Raw genomic sequence first — 21274 nt, 5'->3', positions numbered from 1 at the left:
TCCTGAAGTTTGCTTTTTACAAAATCAATTTTCCAGTTGCCAACTTTTTACTAGTAATTCAGATACGCCTATTGCGTAATCATCTCTGGATCGGGATTGTCACTTGCTTAATTGTAAGTAAAGGGGAAGAACCGTGTGCACATCATAAAGAGATGTATTATTCTTTGGTTAGTAACATGCCACTTACTACAACGTTATGTATTTTCCAGAGTTATTGTTAGCTAGGAGGAAGACATGGAGGGTTCAACGCTGACACAGAGGAGGGCTGAGTGTCAGTTGAAGGAAAGGGAGATCCAGACAGACTACATGATGGAGCTGGGAGCCAGGTTGGCTCTGGTGAAGCAGATCCAGAGGGAGCAGGAGAAGGAGATGAAGAGGATTTGGTTTGAGACGAGGAAAATGCCAATCCTGATTGAGGAGGTAACAAGACCAACTTTGACAAAGTCGACTAGAGTTCTGTTGAACAATATTGATTAAAGCAAATATATGTCAATATACGGGCAAAATGTGACATATGCCATTGAATGTAAGCTAACAGTATTTTGTCTGATAACTTTTCTTGTGTTGTATCGTGTATGTCTCTCTTTGAGTATTGTTATATACATAGTTCTCAGTTCTTATGGTTGACCAAGCGATCTCTCGTAGACCTTCATATCAGGATTATGTAGTTGTCCCACCTAGCTACTTAAGTTGAATGCACTAACTGTAAGTCGTTCTGGATAAAAGCCTCTGATAAATGTCTAAAATGTTAACTGTTATGCTGGGTGTAGGGCATGTATTTGTACACTTAGTTGACCCGTTGGCTGGAAGACCCAAGGTTGGTACAGACTGGTGCAGAGCATCTGAGAGGACACTAGATATATACAGTGCCTTCGGGAAAGTATTCAGACTCCTTTACTTTTTCCACCTTTTGGTACGTTACATCCTCATTCTAAAATGGATGAAATAAAATAACAATTCTCAGCAATCTACACACAATACCCCATAATGACAAAGCTAATTTGTTTTTATTAAACTTAAAAACAAAAATAACTTATTTATATAAGTATTCAGACCCTTTGCTATGAGTCTCAAAATTGAGCTCAGGTGCATCCTGTTTCCATTGATTGTCCTTGAGATGTTTCTACAACTTGATTGAACAAGTGGTAAATTAAATTGATAGGACATGATTTGGAAAGGCACACACCTGTCTATATAAGGTCCCACAGTTGACAGTGCATGTCAGAGCAAATACCAAACAATGAGCAAGAAGGAATTGTCCGTAGAGTTCCAAGACAGGATTGTGTCGAGAAACAGATCTAGGGAAGCGTACCAAAACAATCTCTGCAGCAATGAAGGTCCCCAAGAACACAGCGGCCGGCCTCCATCATTCCTAAATGGAAGACGTTAGATTGATGAGCGAAAAAAATGATTTAATAAATTTTAGAATAAGGCTGTGAGGTAACAAAATGTGGAAAAAGTCAAGGGGTCTGAATACTTTCCGAAGGCACTGTATATATGATGTATAAGTATATAGTGTTCACTCATAAAGTATGTATGTACTGAATGTGATCACTTTCATCAGGTCTGTTTCTTTTCTCCCACAGAATGTGAGAGATGTGACCAACCGTCCACTCACTGAGTTCATGGCTCCCTGTATTGACTCCCTCCCACCACTGGCTTTCACCAATCGGAGGCCTATACCAACCATGTTGCATCCCCCCTCTCCATTGGCCATACGCGCTCAGGATGCACAGCGGTTCATTGTATTTTCCTACTTTGTCCCTGCTGAGTGCCCAGTTGCCACAGAGGCCACTGCAGATGTATCTGCTGGTAAAAGAGAGGACTTATCGACAGATACACATCTTTCCTCAATGCTTCATCGATACCTGCCACACTTCTTTAACGATGACTCCATTCCACCACAGCAGACAGAGGGAACCACTGAGGTCTCAGTTGCTCCAGTGGCAATATCTAATATCAAGGAAGAGGACAGATTCTATCCTTTCTCCCTTCCACCACTGGCTCAGCGGTTCATTGGCAATTCATTCAATGTCCCGGAAACCTCCCAGCTTGCTGTTTCAGCCACGGAGTGCCGAGTTGCCAAAGTGGCCACTGCAGGTACAGCCACTGTCAAGAGAGAGAACCGATGGGAAGCTAGAATTCTTCCTTCAGTGCAGCCTCCATGCCTGCCACCAGTCTTTGACGATGAATACATGCCTCCAGAGCACACAGTAGAGGATGCCTATGAGGTCTCATTTGCTACAGAGGCCACTTCAGGCACAGCTACTGTTGAAGGAGTGGACAGATCAACAGCTAAATGCCCTGTCCCAATGCTGCCTCCAAGTCTGCCAGGTGTCGTTGACATTGACAACAAACTGTCAGGGGCAGCAGCAGAGGGAACCAACAAGTGTCCAGTTGCCAGTGAAACAACCAATGATGTGTCCACTCAGCTCAAAGAGGACATGGCAGCTGATCAAAGCCCTCCTGACCCTGCAGCACTGCCTCCAAGCTCACCATGTATCTGTGACTCTGACCACAAACTGACCAAGGAGGAAAAAGAGGACGCCACCGAGTCCTCCCTTGCCACAGAGATCACTGTAGGCACATCCATTGTCCAGGGAGAGGACCTGGATAAAAGCCCTGCTCCAAGGCTGCCTCCAAGCTTGTCACACATTTTGGACAATGACCATAAGCAGCCAGAGGAGACGATAGAGGGTGCCACTGAGTGCTCAGTCGCCACAGAGGCATCAGTTGCTAATAGAGAGGATCCATCGGCAGCTACAGGTCTTCACACAGTGCTGCCTTCAAGTCTGCAACTTGTCTTTGACAATGACTACAAACGGCCAGAGGAGGCAGTAGAGGGCGCCAGCAAGTGTCCAGTTGCCAGTGAAGCAGCCGCTTCTGTGTCTACTGTCCTCCAAGAGGAGTTTTTGACTGATAAAAGTCCTCCTGCACCCGCAGCACTGCCTCTAAGGCTGCCCTACACCCACAACATTGACCACAAACAGCCAGAGGAGACCGTTAAGAACACCACAGAGTGCTCAGTTGACATAGAGGCATGTGCAGTTGCATCCACTGTCAAGAGAGAGGTACTGACAGGTGATAAAAGCCCTGTCCATGCACTTCCTCCAAGCCTGGAATGCATCCATGACAAGGACCACAAGCAGCCAGATCAGAAAGGGAGGGGCACTACTGTGGAGTTGGATATCTGCCTTCACGCTCACCAGCTGGTCTCAGATGCTAACTTAACTCTGGCAACCCGCAATGATGAGCTGCCCACCCCTCTGATCTGCGTGGTCACTAAGACGCCTGTTAGAGTGGGAGCCTCCATATGCAGGTCAGAGGATGAGGAACCCAGGCCCTGGACCCTGGAAGAGGCAAAGGTAGGTGTCCTATTTTACACTACTACTTTACAGGGATGGTGGTCAGTTCCATTTCAATTCAATACATTGAAGAGAATTGGAATTTTAGAGTACTTCCTGAATTCACCGGAATTGAAATGGAATTGACCCCAACCCTGCTGCTCTTTGCTCATAGTATAAAACATCACCCCTCACTAGGGTTATTAGGCCATCATTGTATGTTGATCACTCAATTGTGTATTGAATGTGCCACATTGGAACAATTTTACACCTAGAGTCAATGTTTCCCTGTTAGGATTATTGCATTGGCATTGAAATTGAGAGTGAAGAGAGGAGCGTCAAGGAGATGAGCCCGAAGGAGGGATTGAAGCATGAGGCAGACTGTACCCATTCCAAGTGCTCCAATGGGACGGTTTCATCAGAGAGAGCAGAGACCATCCTGGGAAGAGTGGGCTTTCTGGTCATGAACAACATGAAGAAAATCCCGTTTTTGAAGATGGAGGAGAAAGAGGAAAATAAGAAACTGAATAAGAAGTTGAAAGATGATGAGAAAGAGAGAAAGGAGATGAAAGACAAGGAGGAGGAGCAAAAAAAGAGGGAGAAGAAAGAGATGAATGAGAGAGAGAAAGAGCAGAAGAAAGTCATGAAGGCTGAGAAAAAGAGGGAGAAGTTAGAACAGAAAAAGAGAGAGAAGGAAAGCAAAGAGAAGGAAAAGGCAGAGAAAAAGAGGTTAGAGGTGCTGATGAAGATACATAATGACATGATGAAAGACAGAATTAAGAAAGAGAAGAAGTGTTCTGAGGAGCTGAAAAAGAGAGAGAAAGCTCAAGCTGAGTTCCTGGAGATGGAGCGAAAGATTCAAGTTAAAGAGGAGAAGAAGAGAGAAAAGATGAGGAAAGAGGAGAGGAAGAGACTGGAGAAGAAGACAAAGAGGAAGCCAGCTGGGGGTGGAACTGAGAGGGTGATAGAAGTGCAGGGAAGGGATGAAAGCTTGAAGATGGATGAGTAGACTGGGTAATAGAGAGAGGAGGGAGGGAGGGAGGGATATGGTATTTTTGCATGCAATGAAAAAACAAAGCATTAAAAAATAAATAAAGAATGTTTACTCTGTTTGATTTTTGTTAAGGCGTACTGTACAACACTGTATAAACACAAAATGTTTACTTTTCACAAATCTGGGGAGTGTTTAAATGTTGAATTCCAAATCAACCCGATGGAGAGGGGCAGCGCTGAGATGAGATGAGGAGGATGAAAAAGGAGGGGAGTGGATGGAGGGTGGAGAGGAATATGATAAAGAGGAATATGATAGAGAGAATATGATAGAGAGAATATGATAGAGAGAATATGATAGAGGGGAATATGATAGAGAGAATATGATAGAGAGGAATATGATAGAGAGAATATGATAGAGGGAATATGATAGAGGAAATATGATAGAGGGAATATGATAGAGGAATATGATAGAGGGAATATGATAGAGGGAATATGATAGAGGGAATATGATAGAGAGAATATGATAGAGGACATATGATAGAGGGAATATGATAGAGAGAATATGATAGAGAGAATATGATAGAGGGAATATGATAGAGGGAATATGATAGAGGGAATATGATAGAGAGAATATGATAGAGGACATATGATAGAGGGAATATGATAGAGGAAATATGATAGAGGAATATGATAGAGGGAATATGATAGAGGAATATGATAGAGGAAATATGATAGAGGGAATATGATAGAGAGAATATGATAGAGGGAATATGATAGAGGGAATATGATAGAGAGGAATATGATAGAGGACATATGATAGAGGAAATATGATAGAGGGAATATGATAGAGGGAATATGATAGAGGGAATATGATAGAGGGAATATGATAGAGAGAATATGATAGAGGACATATGATAGAGGGAATATGATAGAGGAAATATGATGGAGGAATATGATAGAGGGAATATGATAGAGGAATATGATAGAGGGAATATGATAGAGGAAATATGATATAGGGAATATGATAGAGAGAATATGATAGAGGGAATATGATAGAGGGAATATGATAGAGGAATATGATAGAGGACATATGATAGAGGGAATATGATAGAGAGAATATGATAGAGGACATATGATAGAGGGAATATGATTGAGGAAATATGATAGAGGAATATGATAGAGGGAATATGATAGAGGAAATATGATAGAGGGAATATGATAGAGGAAATATGATAGAGGGAATATGATAGAGGAATATGATAGAGGGAATATGATAGAGGGAATATGATAGAGGAATATGATAGAGGGAATATGATAGAGGGAATATGATAGAGGACATATGATAGAGGGAATATGATAGAGGGAATATGATAGAGGAAATATGATAGAGAGGAATATGATAGAGGAATATGATAGAGGACATGTGATAGAGGGAATATGATAGAGGACATGTGATAGAGGGAATATGATAGAGGACATGTGATAGAGGGAATATGATAGAGGGAATATGATAGAGGGAATATGATAGAGGGAATATGATAGAGGGAATATGATAGAGAGAATATGATAGAGGGAATATGATAGAGGAATATGATAGAGGAATATGATAGAGGAATATGATAGAGAGAATATGATAGAGGGAATATGATAGAGGGAATATGATAGAGGGAATATGATAGAGGGAATATGATAGAGGGAATATGATACAGGGGAATATGATAGAGGGAATATGATAGAGGGAATATGATAGAGGGAATATGATAGAGAGAATATGATAGAGGAATATGATAGAGGGAATATGATAGAGGGAATATGATAGAGGACATGTGATAGAGGGAATATGATAGAGGACATGTGATAGAGGGAATATGATAGAGGGAATATGATAGAGGGAATATGATAGAGGGAATATGATAGAGGACATGTGATAGAGGGAATATGATAGAGGAATATGATAGAGGGAATATGATAGAGGAATATGATAGAGGGAATATGATAGAGGGAATATGATAGAGAAGAATATGATAGAGGGAATATGATAGAGGGAATATGATAGAGAGAATATGATAGAGAAGAATATGATAGAGGGAATATGATAGAGGGAATATGATAGAGGGAATATGATAGAGAGAATATGATAGAGGGAATATGATAGAGGGAATATGATAGAGAGAATATGATAGAGAAGAATATGATAGAGGGAATATGATAGAGGGAATATGATAGAGGGAATATGATAGAGAGAATATGATAGAGGGAATATGATAGAGGGAATATGATAGAGAGAATATGATAGAAGGAATATGATAGAGGGAATATGATAGAGGGAATATGATAGAGAGAATATGATAGAGAGAATATGATAGAGGGAATATGATAGAGAGGAATATGATAGAGGGAATATGATAGAGGAATATGATAGAGGACATATGATAGAGGGAATATGATAGAGAAATATGATAGAGGGAATATGATAGAGGAATATGATAGAGGACATGTGATAGAGGGAATATGATAGAGAGAATATGATAGAGGGAATATGATAGAGGGAATATGATAGAGGGAATATGATAGAGGGAATATGATAGAGGGAATATGATAGAGAGAATATGATAGAGAGAATATGATAGAGGGAATGTGATAGAGGAATATGATAGAGGGAATATGATAGAGGGAATATGATAGAGGACATGTGATAGAGGGAATATGATAGAGGACATGTGATAGAGGGAATATGATAGAGGGAATATGATAGAGGGAATATGATAGAGGACATGTGATAGAGGGAATATGATAGAGGAATATGATAGAGGGAATATGATAGAGGAATATGATAGAGGGAATATCATACAGATGAATATGTTATTTTTTTTTATTATTTTATTTAACTCGGCAAGTCAGCTCAGAACAAATTGTTATTTACAATGACGGCCTACCAAAAGGCAAAAAGCCTCCTGCGAGGATGGGGGCTGGGATTAAAAATAAATAAATCAAATTAAAATATAGGACAAAACACACATCACGACAAGAGAGACAACACAACTTTTTAACCAGGTAGGCCAGTTGAGAACAAGTTCTCACTTACAACTGCGACATGGCCAAGATAAAGCAAAGCAGTGCGACAAAAACAACAACACAGAGTTACACTTTGGATAAAGAAATGTACAGTCAATAACACAATAGAAAACTCTATGTACAGTGTGTGCAAATGTAGTAAGACTAGGGAGTTAAAGCAATGAATACGCCATAGAGGTGAAATAACTACAGTTAACCTGTTATGGCTAGGGGGCAGTATTTTCACAGCCGGATAAAAAACGTACCCGATTTAATCTGATTTTTACTCCTGCCCAGAAACTAGAATATGCATATAATTATTAGCTTTGGATAGGAAACACTCCAAAGTTTCTAAAACTGTTTGAATGGTGTCTGTGAGTATAACAGAACTCATTTGGCAGGCCAAAACCTGAGAAGATTCCATGCAGGAAGTGCCCTGTCTGACAATTTCTTGCCCTTCTTGATTATCTCTATCCATTACAGAGGATCTCTGCTGTTACGTGACACTTCCTACGGCTCCCATGGGCTCTCAGAAGGCGGCAAAAAGCTGAATCGTGGCTTTGCAGGCTCTGGTTGAAAAAAAGTAGCGCGTTTGGGTAGTGGCTGGTTACAGAACTGTGAGACTCAGGCTCGTGCCCGCGTCGACAGAATGCTTTGTTTTCTTTCGTCTGTTTACCTAAACGCAGATTCCCGGTCGGAATATTTTCGTTTTTTTACAAGAAAAATGGCATAAAAATTGATTTTAAACAGTGGTTGACATGCTTCGAAGTACGTTAATGGAATATTTAGAAATCTTTTGTCACGAATTGCGCCATGCTCGTGACCCTTATTTACACTTTGGATAGTGTCTTGAACGCACGAACAAAACACCGCTATTTGGATATAACGATGGATTATTTTGGACCAAACCAACATTTGTTAATGAAGTAGCAGTCCTGGGAGTGCATTCTGACGAAGACAACAAAGGTAATCAAACTTTTCTAATAGTAAATCGCAGTTTGGTCAGGGCTAAACTTGGTCGGTGTCTAAATGGCTAGCCGTGATGGCTGGGCTATCTACTGAGAATATTGCAAAATGTGCTTTCACCGAAAAGCTATTTTAAAATCGGACATATCGAGTGCATAGAGGAGTTCTGTATCTATAATTCTTAAAATAATTGTTATGCTTTTTGTGAACGTTTATCGTGAGTAATTTAGTAAATTCACCGGATGTTTGCGGGGGGTATGCTAGTTCTGAACGTCACATGCTAATGTAAAAAAGCTGGTTTTTGATATAAATATGAACTTGATTGAACAAAACATGCATGCATTGTATAACATAATGTCCTAGGGTTGTCATCTGATGAAGATCATCAAAGGTTAGTGCTGCATTTAGCTGTGGTTTTGTTTTTTGTGACATTATATGCTAGCTTGAAAAATGGGTGTCTGATTATTTCTGGCTGGGTACTCTGCTGACATAATCTAATGTTTTGCTTTCGCTGTAAAGCCTTTTTGAAATCGGACAGTGTGGTTAGATTAACGAGAGTCTTGTCTTTAAAATGCTGTAAAATAGTTATATGTTTGAAAAATGGAAGTTTTCGGATTTTAGAGGAGTTTGTATTTCGCGCCACGCCCATCATTGGATATTGGAGCAGGTGTTCCGCTAGCGGAACGTCTAGATGTAAGAGGTTGAGCATTAACACTGGAGTGGTAGATGTGCAGAAGATGATGTGCAAGTAGAGATACTGGGGTGCAAAAGAGCAAAAATAAATAAATAACAATATGGGGATGAGGTAGTTGGGTGTGCGATTTACAGATGGGCTGTGAACAGGTACAGTGATTGGTAAGCTGCTCTGACAGCTGATGCTTAAAGTTAGAGAGGGAGATATAAGTCTCCAGCTTCAGTGATTTTTGCAATACGTTCCAGTAATTGGCAGCAGAGAACTGGAAGGAAAGGCGGACAAAAGAGGTGTTGGCTTTGGGGATGACCAGTGAAATATACCTGGTTGGAGCGTGTCCTATGGGTGGGTGTTGCTATGGTGACCAGTGAGCTGAAATAAGGCGAGGCTTTACCTAGCAAAGACTTATAGATGACCTGGAGCCAGTGGGTTTGGCAACGAATATGTAGTGAGGGCCAGCCAACGAGAGCATACAGGGCTTTGGTGACAAAACGGATGGCACTGTGATAGACTACATCCAATTTGCTTGGTAGAGTGTTGGAGGCTATTTTGTAAATGACATCGCCGAAGTCAAGGATCGGTAGGATAGTCAGTTTTACGAGGGTATGTTTGGCAGCATGAGTGAATGAGGCTTTGTTGCGAAATAGGAAGCCAATTCTAGATTTTGTTTGGATAGGAGATGCTTAATGTGAGTCTGGAAGGAAAGTTTAGGTTTGTTAGCACACTGTCCAAAGTAGAGACAGATCTATACTAAATGGTGTCGTCTGCGCAGAGCTGGATCAGAGAATCACCCGCAGCAAGAGTGACATCGTTGATATGTTCAGAGAAAAGAGTCAGCCCGAGAGTTGAACCTTGTGGCACCCCCATAGAGACTGCCAGAGGTCCGGACAACAGGCCCTCCGATTTGACACACTGAACTCTATCTGAGAAGTAGTTGGTGAACCAGGCGAGGCAGTCATTTGAGAAACCAAGGCTATTGAGTCTGCCGATAAGAATGTGGTGATTGACAAAGTCGAAAGCCTTGGCAAGGTCGATTAAGATGGCTGCACAATGTGGTGGCTAATTTCTGCATTACCAAATGAGGAGAGTTACAAACTTCACACTAGTCAGAGTTATACTTAAACTACATCTTTAATAATATGAGCTTTTGCAAAAGCACTTTGACTTTCAATGATGAGCTATCTCTATTATGAACCATTGGAAAGTGACTACACAAAAGTACAAAGATCTTTTATAGCCAAGATACACCCCTCTCAACCTACATGACGAACCACAGATCTTAGAAACAGTTCACAAAGGGACTTTATTTTTAAGAAAGGAGTATCCCTTAGCCAGATAACATTCGCTATAAATTAGCGTTCAGTTTGGTCCCTAATGACGAGGTTCTAATCTCTCTCCTGGTACTTCATAGTACAAAAACACCATCTCATCCAATGGCATAAATCAATTGTCCGCTCTAGATACTCCCATCTCAAGTAAACCCCCTCTTGATCCCACCCCTGGACAAGCTCACTGAGGGGAGTGACTTGCACACAGACATTGTGGAGACAAGTAATTGGTTCCCCATTAATCACGCCATCCCTTCACATGGTTTAACAGATACATTCACATATGAAGACAATGTTCCATCCTGTCCTCTTCCCTTTCTGATATTCTGCATAGCACCAGGGATATGTGAAAGACAAGTCTGACCTCTCCCCTCTCTGGGCCCCAAGTGACTGAGCCCCAGCTAAGGGAAGCCGTGCAACTGTCAACACCAGAGTCCAAAGGGATACATTCTAATGACAAGTATCTCACATAAGCATATTATGCAAATAAAACATCTTAATTATCTATGTTACCCAACTAATTCTGATTCATCCGCCACAACAGTACTGTCTTTTATCAATTAAGGTTTTGATATCGTTTAGGACATTGAGCGTGACTGAGGTGCACCCATGACCAGCTCGGAAACCAGATTGCTTAGTGGAGAAGGTGCGATGGGACTCGAAATGGTCGTTGATCTGTTTGTGAACTTGGCTTTCGAAGATTTTTGAAATGCACGGCAGGATGGATATAGGTCTATAACAGTTTTGGTCTAGAGTGTCTCCCCCTTTGAAGAGGGGGATGACCGCGGCAATTTCCAATCTTCGGGGATCTCAGATGATACGAAAGAGGTTGAACAGGCTTGTAATAGTGGTTGCAACAATTTCGACAGATCATTTTAGAAAGAGAGGGTCCAGATTGTCTAGCCCAGCTGATTTGTAGGGATCCAGATTTTGCAGTTCTTTCAGAACATCAGCTATCTGGATTTGGGTGAAGGAGAAGCGGGGGAAGGGGGCTTGGGCCCGTTGCTGCGGGGGGTGCAGAGCTGTTGGCCAGGGTAGGGGTTGCCAGGTGGAAAGCATGGCCAGACTTAGAAAAATGCTTCTTGAAATGATCGGTTATCGTAGATTTATCGGTGGTGACAGTGTTTCCTAGCCTCAGTGCAGTGGGCAGCTGGGAGGAGGTGCTCTTATTCTCCATGGATTTACAGTGTCCCAAACCTTTTGGAAATAGTGCTACAGGATTCAAATTTCTGTTTGAAAAAGCTAGCCTTAGCTTTCCTAACTGACTGTGTATATTGGTTCCTGATTTCCCTGAAAAGTTGCATATCGCGGGGGCTTTTCGATGCCAATGCAGTACACCACAGGATGTTTTTGTGCTGGTCAAGGGCAGTCAAGTCTGGGGTGAACCAAGGGCTATATCTGTTCTTAGTTCTACATTTTTTGAATGGGGCATGCTTATTTAAGATGGTGAGGAAAGCAGTTTTAAAGATCAACCAAGCATCCTCTACTGACGGGATGAGGTCAATTTCCTTCCAGGATACCCGGGCCAGGTCAATTAGAAATGCCTGCTCGCTGAAGTGTTTTAGGGAGCATTTGACAGTGATGAGGGGTGGTCGTTTGACCGCGGACCCATTACGGACGCAGGCAATGAGGCAGTGATTGCTGAGATCCTGGTTGAAGACAGCATAGGTGTATTTAGAGGGCAAGTTGGTGCCCATGCTTAAGGATTTAGGGTTGTACCTGGTAGGTTCCTTGATAATTTGTGTTAGATTGAGGGCATCTAGCTTAAATTGTAGGACGGCCGGGGTGTTAAGCATATCCCAGTTTAGGTCACCTAACACTATGAACTCTGAAGATAGATAGGGGGCAATCAATGCACATTTGGTGTCCAGGGCACAGCTGTGGGCTGAGGGGGGTCTATAACAAGCGGCAACGGTGAGAGACTTATTTCTGGAAATGTGGATTTTTAAAAGTAGAAGCTTGAATTGTTTAGGCACAGACCTGGAGAGCATGACAGAACTCTGCAGGCTATCTCTGCAGTAGATTGTAACTCCGGCCCCTTCGGCAGGTCTATCTTGTCGGAAAATGTTGTAGTTGGGGATGGAAATTTCTGAATTTTTGGTGGCCTTCCTAAGCCAAGATTCAGACAGGGCTAGGACATCAGGGTTGGCGGAGTGTGATAAAGCAGTGAATAAAACAAACTTAGGGAGGAGGCTTCTGATGTTAATATGCATGAGGAGGAGTAGGATAAGGGTACAGCTAAAGGCTATAAGAACTGGTTGTCTAGTGCGTTGGGAACAGAGAATAAAAGGAGCAGATTTCTGGGCGTGGTAGAATAGATTCAGGGCATTATGTACAGACAAGGGTATGGTAGGATGTGAGTTCAGTGGAGGTAAACCTAGGCATTGAGTGACGATGAGAGAGGTTGTGTCTCTGGAGGCCCCAGTTAAGCCAGGTGAGGTCTCTGCATGTGTGGGGTGTGGGACAAAAGAGCTATCTGTAACGGCTGTCGGGAGAGAGAGTAGACCAAGGTGCAGCGGAGTTAGTGTTCATCATGATTTTAATGAACGTAAGAACACTATACCAAAATAAAGAACAAAAACCCCTCTCTATGGCCAGGGCGTTACAGTCCCCCCCCCCCCCCCCCCAAGGTGCGGACTCCGGCCGCAAAACCTGACTCTGAAGGGGAGGGTCCGGGCGGGTGGCTCTGACGGCTCCGGACTGGCGGGCGGCTCTGGCGGCTCCGGACTGGCGGGCGGCTCTGGTGGCTCCGGACTAGCGGGCGGCTCTGGCGGCTCCTGACTGGCGGGCGGCTCTGGCGGCTCTGGACTGGCGGGCGGCTCTGGCTGCTCCGGACTGGCGAGACCCACTGGAGGCCTGGTCCGTTGAGCAGGCACAGGACTGACCAGGATGGGGAGACCCACTGGAGGCCTGGTCCATGGAGGTGGCACAGCAGAGACCAGAATGGGGAGACCCACTGGTGGCCTGGTCCTGGGAGGAGGCACAGGATGGACCAGGATGGGGGGACCCACTGGAGGCCTGGTCCTAGGAGGAGGCACAGGATAAACCGGGCTGTGGGGGAGCACTGGAGTTCTAGTATGGACGCTCTTTACCCACACTCCAGGCTGAATGCCCACTTTGGCCCGGCACTGGCGGAGCGCAAGCATTGGGCGAACTGGGCCCTCCCAGTGCTCTGGAGACACAGTGCGCAGCGTCGGCGCAGGATAACCTGGACCGAGGAGGCGCACTGGAGACCAGACGCGCTGAGCTGGCACCATCCGCCCTGGCTCGATGCCTGCACTCGCATGGCACTTGCGGGGGGTTAGCCTATAGCGCACCGGGCTATGCACGCGCACTGGAGACACCGTGCGCTTCACAGCATAACACGGTGCCTTACCAGTACCACGCTGCCTGCCGTAAGCACGGGGAGTTGGCCCAGAATTCTTTCCTGGTTCCGCCGCACTCCCCGTGTGCCCCCCCAAAACATTTTTTGGGGGCTGCCTCTCGTGCCTGTTTCGCTCCCTCGCTTCGTACCAGCGCCTCTCAGCTCTTGCCGCCTCTATCTCCCACTGCGGGCGGCGATAATCCCCAGTTTGAGCCCATGGTCCTTTCCCGTCCAGGATTTCCTCCCAAGTCCACGAATCCTGAACGCTCCTCTCCTGGCGCTTCTCCTTCCTCCGCTGCTTGGTCCATTGTTGGTGGGTAATTCTGTAACGGCTGTCGGGAGAGAGAGTAGATCAAGGCGCAGCGAAGTTAGTGTTCATCATGATTTTAATTAACGTAAGAACACTATACAAAACTGAACAAAAACACGACAGCAAAACAGTCCTGTTAGGAAATAATCTAACAGAAACAATTACCCACAAAACCCCAACGGAAAACCAACAACAGCTGTGCCTGATTGGAAGCCACACGGCCAAAATCAATGAAACAGACAACATAGAAAATGAACATAGAACGCCCACCCAATATAACACCCTTGCCTAACCAAAATAAAGAACAAAAACCCCTCTCTATGGCCAGGGCGTAACACTATCTAAGGCATGTTGGGTGGGTCTGAGGGTTCTACATTGAAATAAAACAATAATAACTAACCCGAAACAGCAATAGACAAGGGATATCGACATTAGGGAGAGGCATGTGTAGCCGAGTGATCAAAGGGTCCAATGAGCAGCATAGGTGAGTCAGGGAGCTGTTCGGTAGTCACTACTACGCTAGGCGAGCTGGAGACTCGGCTATTCAGAAAGCTAGCGGGCCGGGGCCAGCAGATAGGTCTTTGGCGACATCGCAAGGGAAAAGCCTGTTGAAACCACCTCGGACGATTACGTCGGCAGACCAGTCGTGATGGATCGGCGGAGTTCCGTGTCATCAATTAAGGTTCCAGGCCAATTGGCAAAAGAGGTATTGTAGCCCAAGAATTAGCTGGTATACCTCTTCGGCTAGCCGGGAGATGGGCCTAGCTCGAGGCTAGCTCAAGGCTAACTGGTGCTTGCTTCAGGACAGAGGCGTTAGCCAGCAGTAGCCACTCGGTTGCAGCTAGCTAGCTGCGATCATCCGGTGTAATGGTCCAGAGCTTGCGGCAGGAATCCGGTGATGTGGTAGGGAAAAAGCAGTCTGATATGCTCTGGGTTGATATCGCGCTGTGCGGACTGGCAGGTATTGACCGAGCTGAAGCTGGCTGGTGTCCGAGTTAATGGTGAATACCGCTAGCAGGTGCTAACTGACTACTAGCTAGTAGCTAGTTAGCTGGCTATCTTCTGATGGGGGTTCCAGTTCTAAAGTATAAAAATAGCAGATCCGTACCACATTGGGTGAGGCGGGTTGCAGGAAAGTATATTCAGTTCGTAGATGGAAAGCGAGATTAAAATATATATACGAAATATGTACGAAAAAACGAGGAAAACGACTATTTACACGGGACAAGATGGGACAAGACAAACACACGTCCGACTGCTATGCCATCTTGGGACAGTAGTTATAGATATAGTAGATTTATAAAGAGAGACCTAAGACGACAACATAGCATGGCAGCAACACAACATGACAACAACATGGTAGCAACACAACATGGCAGCAGCACAACATGGTAGCAACACAAAACATGGTACAAACATTGTTGGGCACAGACAACAGCAAAAATGGCAAGAAGGAAGAGACAACAATACAGCAGCCATAGAGGGAATATGATAGTGGCATATGATAGAGGGTTATATGATATAGGGTAAAATGATAGAGGGGAATATAATACAGGGGAATATGATAGAGAGGAATATGATAGAGGGGAATATGATACAGGGGAATATGATAGAGGGGAATATGATACAGGGGAATATGATAGAGGGAATATGATACAGGGGAATATGATAGAGAGGAATATGATTGAGGGGAATATGATATAGAGGAATACGTGTCACGCCTGCTCCCGCTCTCCCTCCCTGGCGCTAGAGGGTGCCAGGCTCCCCATCATTGCGCACTCCTGCCATCATCATTACGCACACCTGCCTTTCCCCCTTCACGCACATCAGCGATTATTGGACTCACCTGGACTCAATCACCTCTGTCATTACCTTCCCTATATCTGTCTGGTTCCCCCCTCTGTTCCCTGCTTCTGCGTTGATTATCACATGTCCTTGTTTACGCGCTGCAGCAGTTCCTGTCTTGTTCTATGTCTGTTCCCGATTAAATGTTTGACTCCCCGTACCTGCTTCTCATCTCCGGCATCGGTTCTTACAATGTGACCGAGAGGAATATGATAGAGAAGAATATGATAGAGGGAATATGATAGAGGGAATATGATAGAGAGGAATATGACAGAGGGCGATATAATACACAGAACATGATAGAGGGGGATATGATAGAGGGGAATATGATAGAGGGAATATGATCAGTAGCGATTTTAGCTTGTAAATCTGGCAAAAAAACTAAACATAAAAATTGTGGGATGCATGCCAACAAAGCCACTACACAACACCAAACAATACATGAATTGCACTATAACAGTGATAAACGGTGCCCACAAACTGTTAGAGCCAACATAAAGCTGGCCCAACATAAAGCTGTCCCAACAGCAGAGTCCCAACAGCAGTCCCAACACTTTACCACTGCTACACCTGGCTATCAGCGGAGCCTTGTCTGCCAGCGAAATAGTTCATTTATTCAGTGAGGCACATGGGCTCCTAACAGCTTACTACACAACATACACTTAATATTACTTTCTTAGCTACAGTATACATATCTCCCTACCGTATTACATCATTTATGCAGGAGCATACAAGACGTTTCTGGACCTTGTTGTGCTGTGCTCACTAGAAAAAGGAAGGTGGCGAACTCAACAAAAAAAAGCTTGAATCATGATGACATCAGTGATCTTCAGGTCGTAGCTCTAGAAAGAGGCCAGAGTTCCGAATTTACAATTCCGAGCTGGATGAGTGTTCAAAACATATTTTCCCAGTCGTAGCTCGTTTTTCCAGAGTTCCCAGTTGTCTTGAACTTACTAAAGTCAAATTTTGCAGTTCTGAGTTAACAGTTCTTTTGAGCGCAGCACAAATCATGCTTCATTGACAGCATGGCCAATGTTGAATATTTATCATTTTAAACTAGGAGAAGAGACACTTAATCTTAGACTTGGGACCTATGGTGGCAAAATTGCATTTATTTAACAGAATAGAGTATTCTTAACTATTGTGTGTGTGTTCTACTGAGGATGGGCCTCTGGGAGATAACACTGACAGGAGGTTTACGATGTCTTTTGGGTGATAAAACCTAAAGAGCATTCCAGAGCATGAGTTAATGTTTCTGTTCTATACCGTACCAGGGAGAGATGGTTCCAGTTTGGAGTCGGAGGGCCAGACACTGGTCTATACAATAAAAACTGTTGACACAGCAGATACTGTCTGCTATGTATTATAGGTATCTTTCACACAAATCTTAACCTTGTGACCCATTATATGTATGTGTTGTTCGTGATGTAGGTTGAAAGGGGTGTATCTTGGCTATAAAAGACCTTTGTACTTTTGTCTCGCCGCTCTCAACGGATCATCAGAAACGATGATTTGTCGACCAGCAATTGCTATTGCAAAGCTCTCACTATTAAATATTTAGTTTAAGTATAACTCTGACTTGTGTGATTCGTTTGTCTCTCCTCATTTGATAGTAAGGAAATGAACCACCACAGACCACACAGCCACTCCAGTGAATTGTAGGCTAATGATTGCTTTGCAATGCTTGCAGTTAGCCACTGATTCCTTCCAAACCACTCACTGTTGATTTTGCGATTTCCAACTTAATGTTTTTGTCCAATGGCCAATGAACACCGATACGTTTTATCTATAATTAACTCTTCATTATTTCTCTTCATATGATATGGATTAAGAAGGATTTGCCAGCAGATAGTCGACTCCATTCATGATGATGACTGCTAGCTAAGATTTTGAAAGTATGATGTTGACTTGATCAGTCAAATCAAAGCTACTGTAGATATGTCATTTGATCTGTGGCCAATGACCTGGAGCCTTCTTGGATGGGCAGAAACACCTGCATTTTGGAGCTGCCTTACTCAAGAAAACACAAAAGAGACCATGTTTGTATGCAGCTTTATTAGCTCAATGACATACAGTACCAGTCAAAAGTTTGAAAACACTTACTCATTCAAGGGGTTTTCTTTATTTTGACTATTTTCTTAATTGTAGAATAATACTGAAGACATCGAAACTATGAAATTACACATATGGAATTGTAGTTACCCAAAAAGTGTTACACAAATCAAAATATATTTTTAAATTTGAGATTCTTCAAAGTTGCCACCCTTTGCCTACATGTCAGCTTTGCACACTCTTGGCATTCTCTCAACCAGCTTCAACTGTAATGCTTTTCCAACAGTCTTGAAGGAGTTCCCATATATGCTGAGCACTTGCTGACTGCTTTTCCTTCCCTCTGCGGTCCAACTCATCCCACGCCATCTCAATTGGGTTGAGATTGGGTGATTGTGGAGGCCAGGTCATCTGATGCAGCACTCCATCACTCTCCTTCTTCTTCAAATAGCCCTTACACAGCCTGGAGGTGTGTTGGGTCATTGTCCAGTTGAAAAACACATTTTAGTTCCACTAAGTGCAAACCAGATGGGATGGCGGATCGCTGCAGAATGCTGTGGTAGCCATGCTGGTTAAGTGTGCTTGAATTCTAAATAAATCACAGACAGTGTCACCAGCAAAGCAACCCCACACCATCACACCTCCTCCTCCATGATTCACGCTGGGAACTACATATGCGGAGATAGTCCGTTTACCTACTCTGCGTCTCACAACGACACGGCGGTTGGATCCAAACTTTCATATTTGGACTGATCAGACCAAACGACAGATTTCCACCGGTCTAATGTCTATTGCTTGTGTTTCTTGCCCCAAGCAAGTCCCTTCTTATTATTGGTGTCCTTTAGTAGTTGTTTCTTTGTAGAAATTCGACCTTGAAGGTCTGATTCACGCAGTCTCCTCTGAACAGTTGATGTTGAGATGTCTCTGTTACTTGAACTCTGTGAAGCATTTATTTGGGCTGCTATTTATGAGGCTGGTAACTCTAATGAACTTATCCTCTGCAGCAGAGGAAACTCTGGGTCTTCCTTTCCTGTTGCGGTCCTCATCAGAGCCAGTTTCATCATAGCGCTTGATGGTTCTTGCGACTGAACTTGAAGAAACTTTCAAAGTTCTTGAAATGTTCCTGATTGACTGATATTCATATCTTAAGGTAATGATGGACTGTCATTTCTCTTTGCTTATTTGAGCTGTTCTTGGCATAATATGGACTTGTTTATTTTCTCCAAATCTTCTGTATACCACCCCTACCATGTCACAACACAAATGATTGACTCAAACGCATTAAGAAGGAAAGAAATTCCACAAATTAACTTTTAACAAGGCACACCTGTTAATTAAAATGCATTCCAGATGACTACCTCATGAAGCTGGTTAAGAGAATGCCAAGAGCGTGCAAAGCTGTCATCAAGGCAAAGAAAGGGTGGCTACTTTGAAGAATCTCAATTCTAAAATATATTTTGTTTAACACTTTTTTGCTTACTACATGATTCCATATGTGTTATTTCATAGTTTTGATGTCTTCACTATCATTCTACAATGTAAAAATATAGAAAAAACATTGAATGAGTAGGTGTGTCCAAACTTTTGACTGGTGCTATATGAATATTTTTTTCCAATGTTTGCAAACTGATATGTGACATATATTCATGTCAAAATAACAAACGAAACAGGAAAGCCATTTTTTTGCAAGAAATGCCCTGAATGTCGCGTCACCACTGAATATGATAGAGGAATATGATAGAGGGGAATGAATGGAGGAATGTGTGATGCTCTTGAGTCTGATTGGTTAGATCAACTGGAAAGACATGGATAAGAAACATTTCTAACAAGTTTTTAAACAATGGGCTCTGTTGGCAGGTCTAAAACTACTGTTCTATAGTCAGCTGATATTGATTTCCTTAATTAAAAATATATTGAACATCAATGCAAGATTTCAGGGACACCTACTCTTCAATCAAATGTTTTAGTCCTAGATAATTACACATCCAGCACATCTTATTTCTCTACCAGCATGCGTACCGTGAAGATCCCTCGACTGCAACAGCTCTAGTTGATTTAACCCATCAATGGCTCAGGTCACTTGACCAAAATAAACGTATGGTTGAACTGGTTCTTGATTTTAGTGCTGCATTTGACCTTGTTGATCATATGGTTAATAGCTGAGGCCATTGAAGAGAGATGTTCTCTTGAGCCCTCACTTCTTTGTTGGAACTTTGTTACTGAGGTGCCATAGTCTATGGAAGACCTGTTTTACTGTAGTAAGGTAGCCTATATATTTTATTAATGATGATGAGAAACACTGACATTATAAAATGTTTTTAAAAAAGTAAGCCTGGATGCTAGTTGTGAAATCTAAAACATATTGACTTTGAATTAGGCCAAAACAGCTGTATTATGAATGGTCAACCATTTGATAAGAGGTAGAGCATTTCATTTTAATAAAAAATGTGGTTACATGGATTCAATGTAAATATTAGGTATGACTGTGCTGCATAGGTATAAAAAAGTGAATTGTTCCAGCATTTGATTACACATGAGAGCTTCTGTGGGTAATCATGGCAACGGGGCCTTCATTGTGACATCACAAGATTCTGATTCTGGGAGGTTAGCTGTTGCACAGACAAACAGAACAGTGCAAAGAGACTGATTCAACTAACCACTGACAGATTATTAATGTCCTATTTCATTAGCAAGAGAACACACTGCTTACTTCAGAGGTAGGTTGTAATATAACTTACTGTTTAACTATGTTTCTGTAGAATAACTACTTTTCAAATGACTTGTGTACTAACATGACCTTTTAAGTAGGCCTAACATGCAATCATGGTAACAAGTGAAACTATTGACGAGAGACAGTTTGCTTGAATCCATTTGTTTGTGAGAAAATTGTTCATCCTGACACCTGAGATGGCATGTTACAGTTGTTGTAGTGAACCAGCCTAATTGCAAATACATTCTATTGATGAAAGAAAACCCCATCTCTGTGTTAATCCCCAACATATATTGTAATCAGTTATCTCTATAAATATGTAACAAAAGGGTAGGTTGATTAAAAAACAAGTAGTCCAACCTAATTTGTAGTTGCTAATTTAAAAATAAATAGTAAGGTACAGAGAGAGCCTGAAGTTTGCTTTTTAAAGTCTGTGTTGTGCTTTGTCATCTCCAATGGCGACACCTTGCATCACAATGATGATGTCATAAAGGATATTGTGCACATAATGATAGGAACAGCCAAAATCAATTTTCCAGTTGCCAATTCAGATAACCCTATTGCGTAATCATCTCTGGATCGGGATTGTTACTTGCTTAATTGTAAGTAAAGGGGAAGAA

At 42.8% G+C, this 21274-nt stretch overlaps 1 protein-coding gene across 1 annotated transcript; it reads left to right on the top strand.

Annotated features, from left to right (window-relative positions):
• Positions 1-234: 234 nt before the first annotated feature.
• On the top strand, positions 235-10770 carry LOC115195142 (uncharacterized). The gene is made up of 5 exons (XM_029754948.1): positions 235-420; positions 1587-1812; positions 2065-3365; positions 3640-3929; positions 10764-10770. The coding sequence occupies exons 1-5, from the start codon at positions 235-237 to the stop codon at positions 10768-10770; spliced, it is 2010 nt and encodes a 669-aa protein (XP_029610808.1).
• Positions 10771-21274: the final 10504 nt, after the last annotated feature.

The sequence above is a fragment of the Salmo trutta genome, chromosome 6 (assembly GCF_901001165.1).
Source record: "Salmo trutta chromosome 6, fSalTru1.1, whole genome shotgun sequence".
Classification (NCBI taxonomy): Eukaryota; Metazoa; Chordata; class Actinopteri; order Salmoniformes; family Salmonidae; genus Salmo; species Salmo trutta.
Note: the sequence above shows the minus strand (reverse complement) of the source record. Positions and strands in the feature narration are given on the sequence as shown.

What these genes read in the sequence shown, in the direction of transcription:
- LOC115195142 (XM_029754948.1), top strand. Translation starts at nt 235, where the DNA reads ATGGAGGGTTCAACGCTGACACAGAGGAGGGCTGAGTGTCAGTTGAAG. An exon ending in TGCCAATCCTGATTGAGGAG is followed by an intron (nt 421 to 1,586) that starts GTAACAAGACCA and finishes TTTCTCCCACAG; the next exon opens with AATGTGAGAGATGTGACCAA. An exon ending in GGACCCTGGAAGAGGCAAAG is followed by an intron (nt 3,366 to 3,639) that starts GTAGGTGTCCTA and finishes TTTCCCTGTTAG; the next exon opens with GATTATTGCATTGGCATTGA.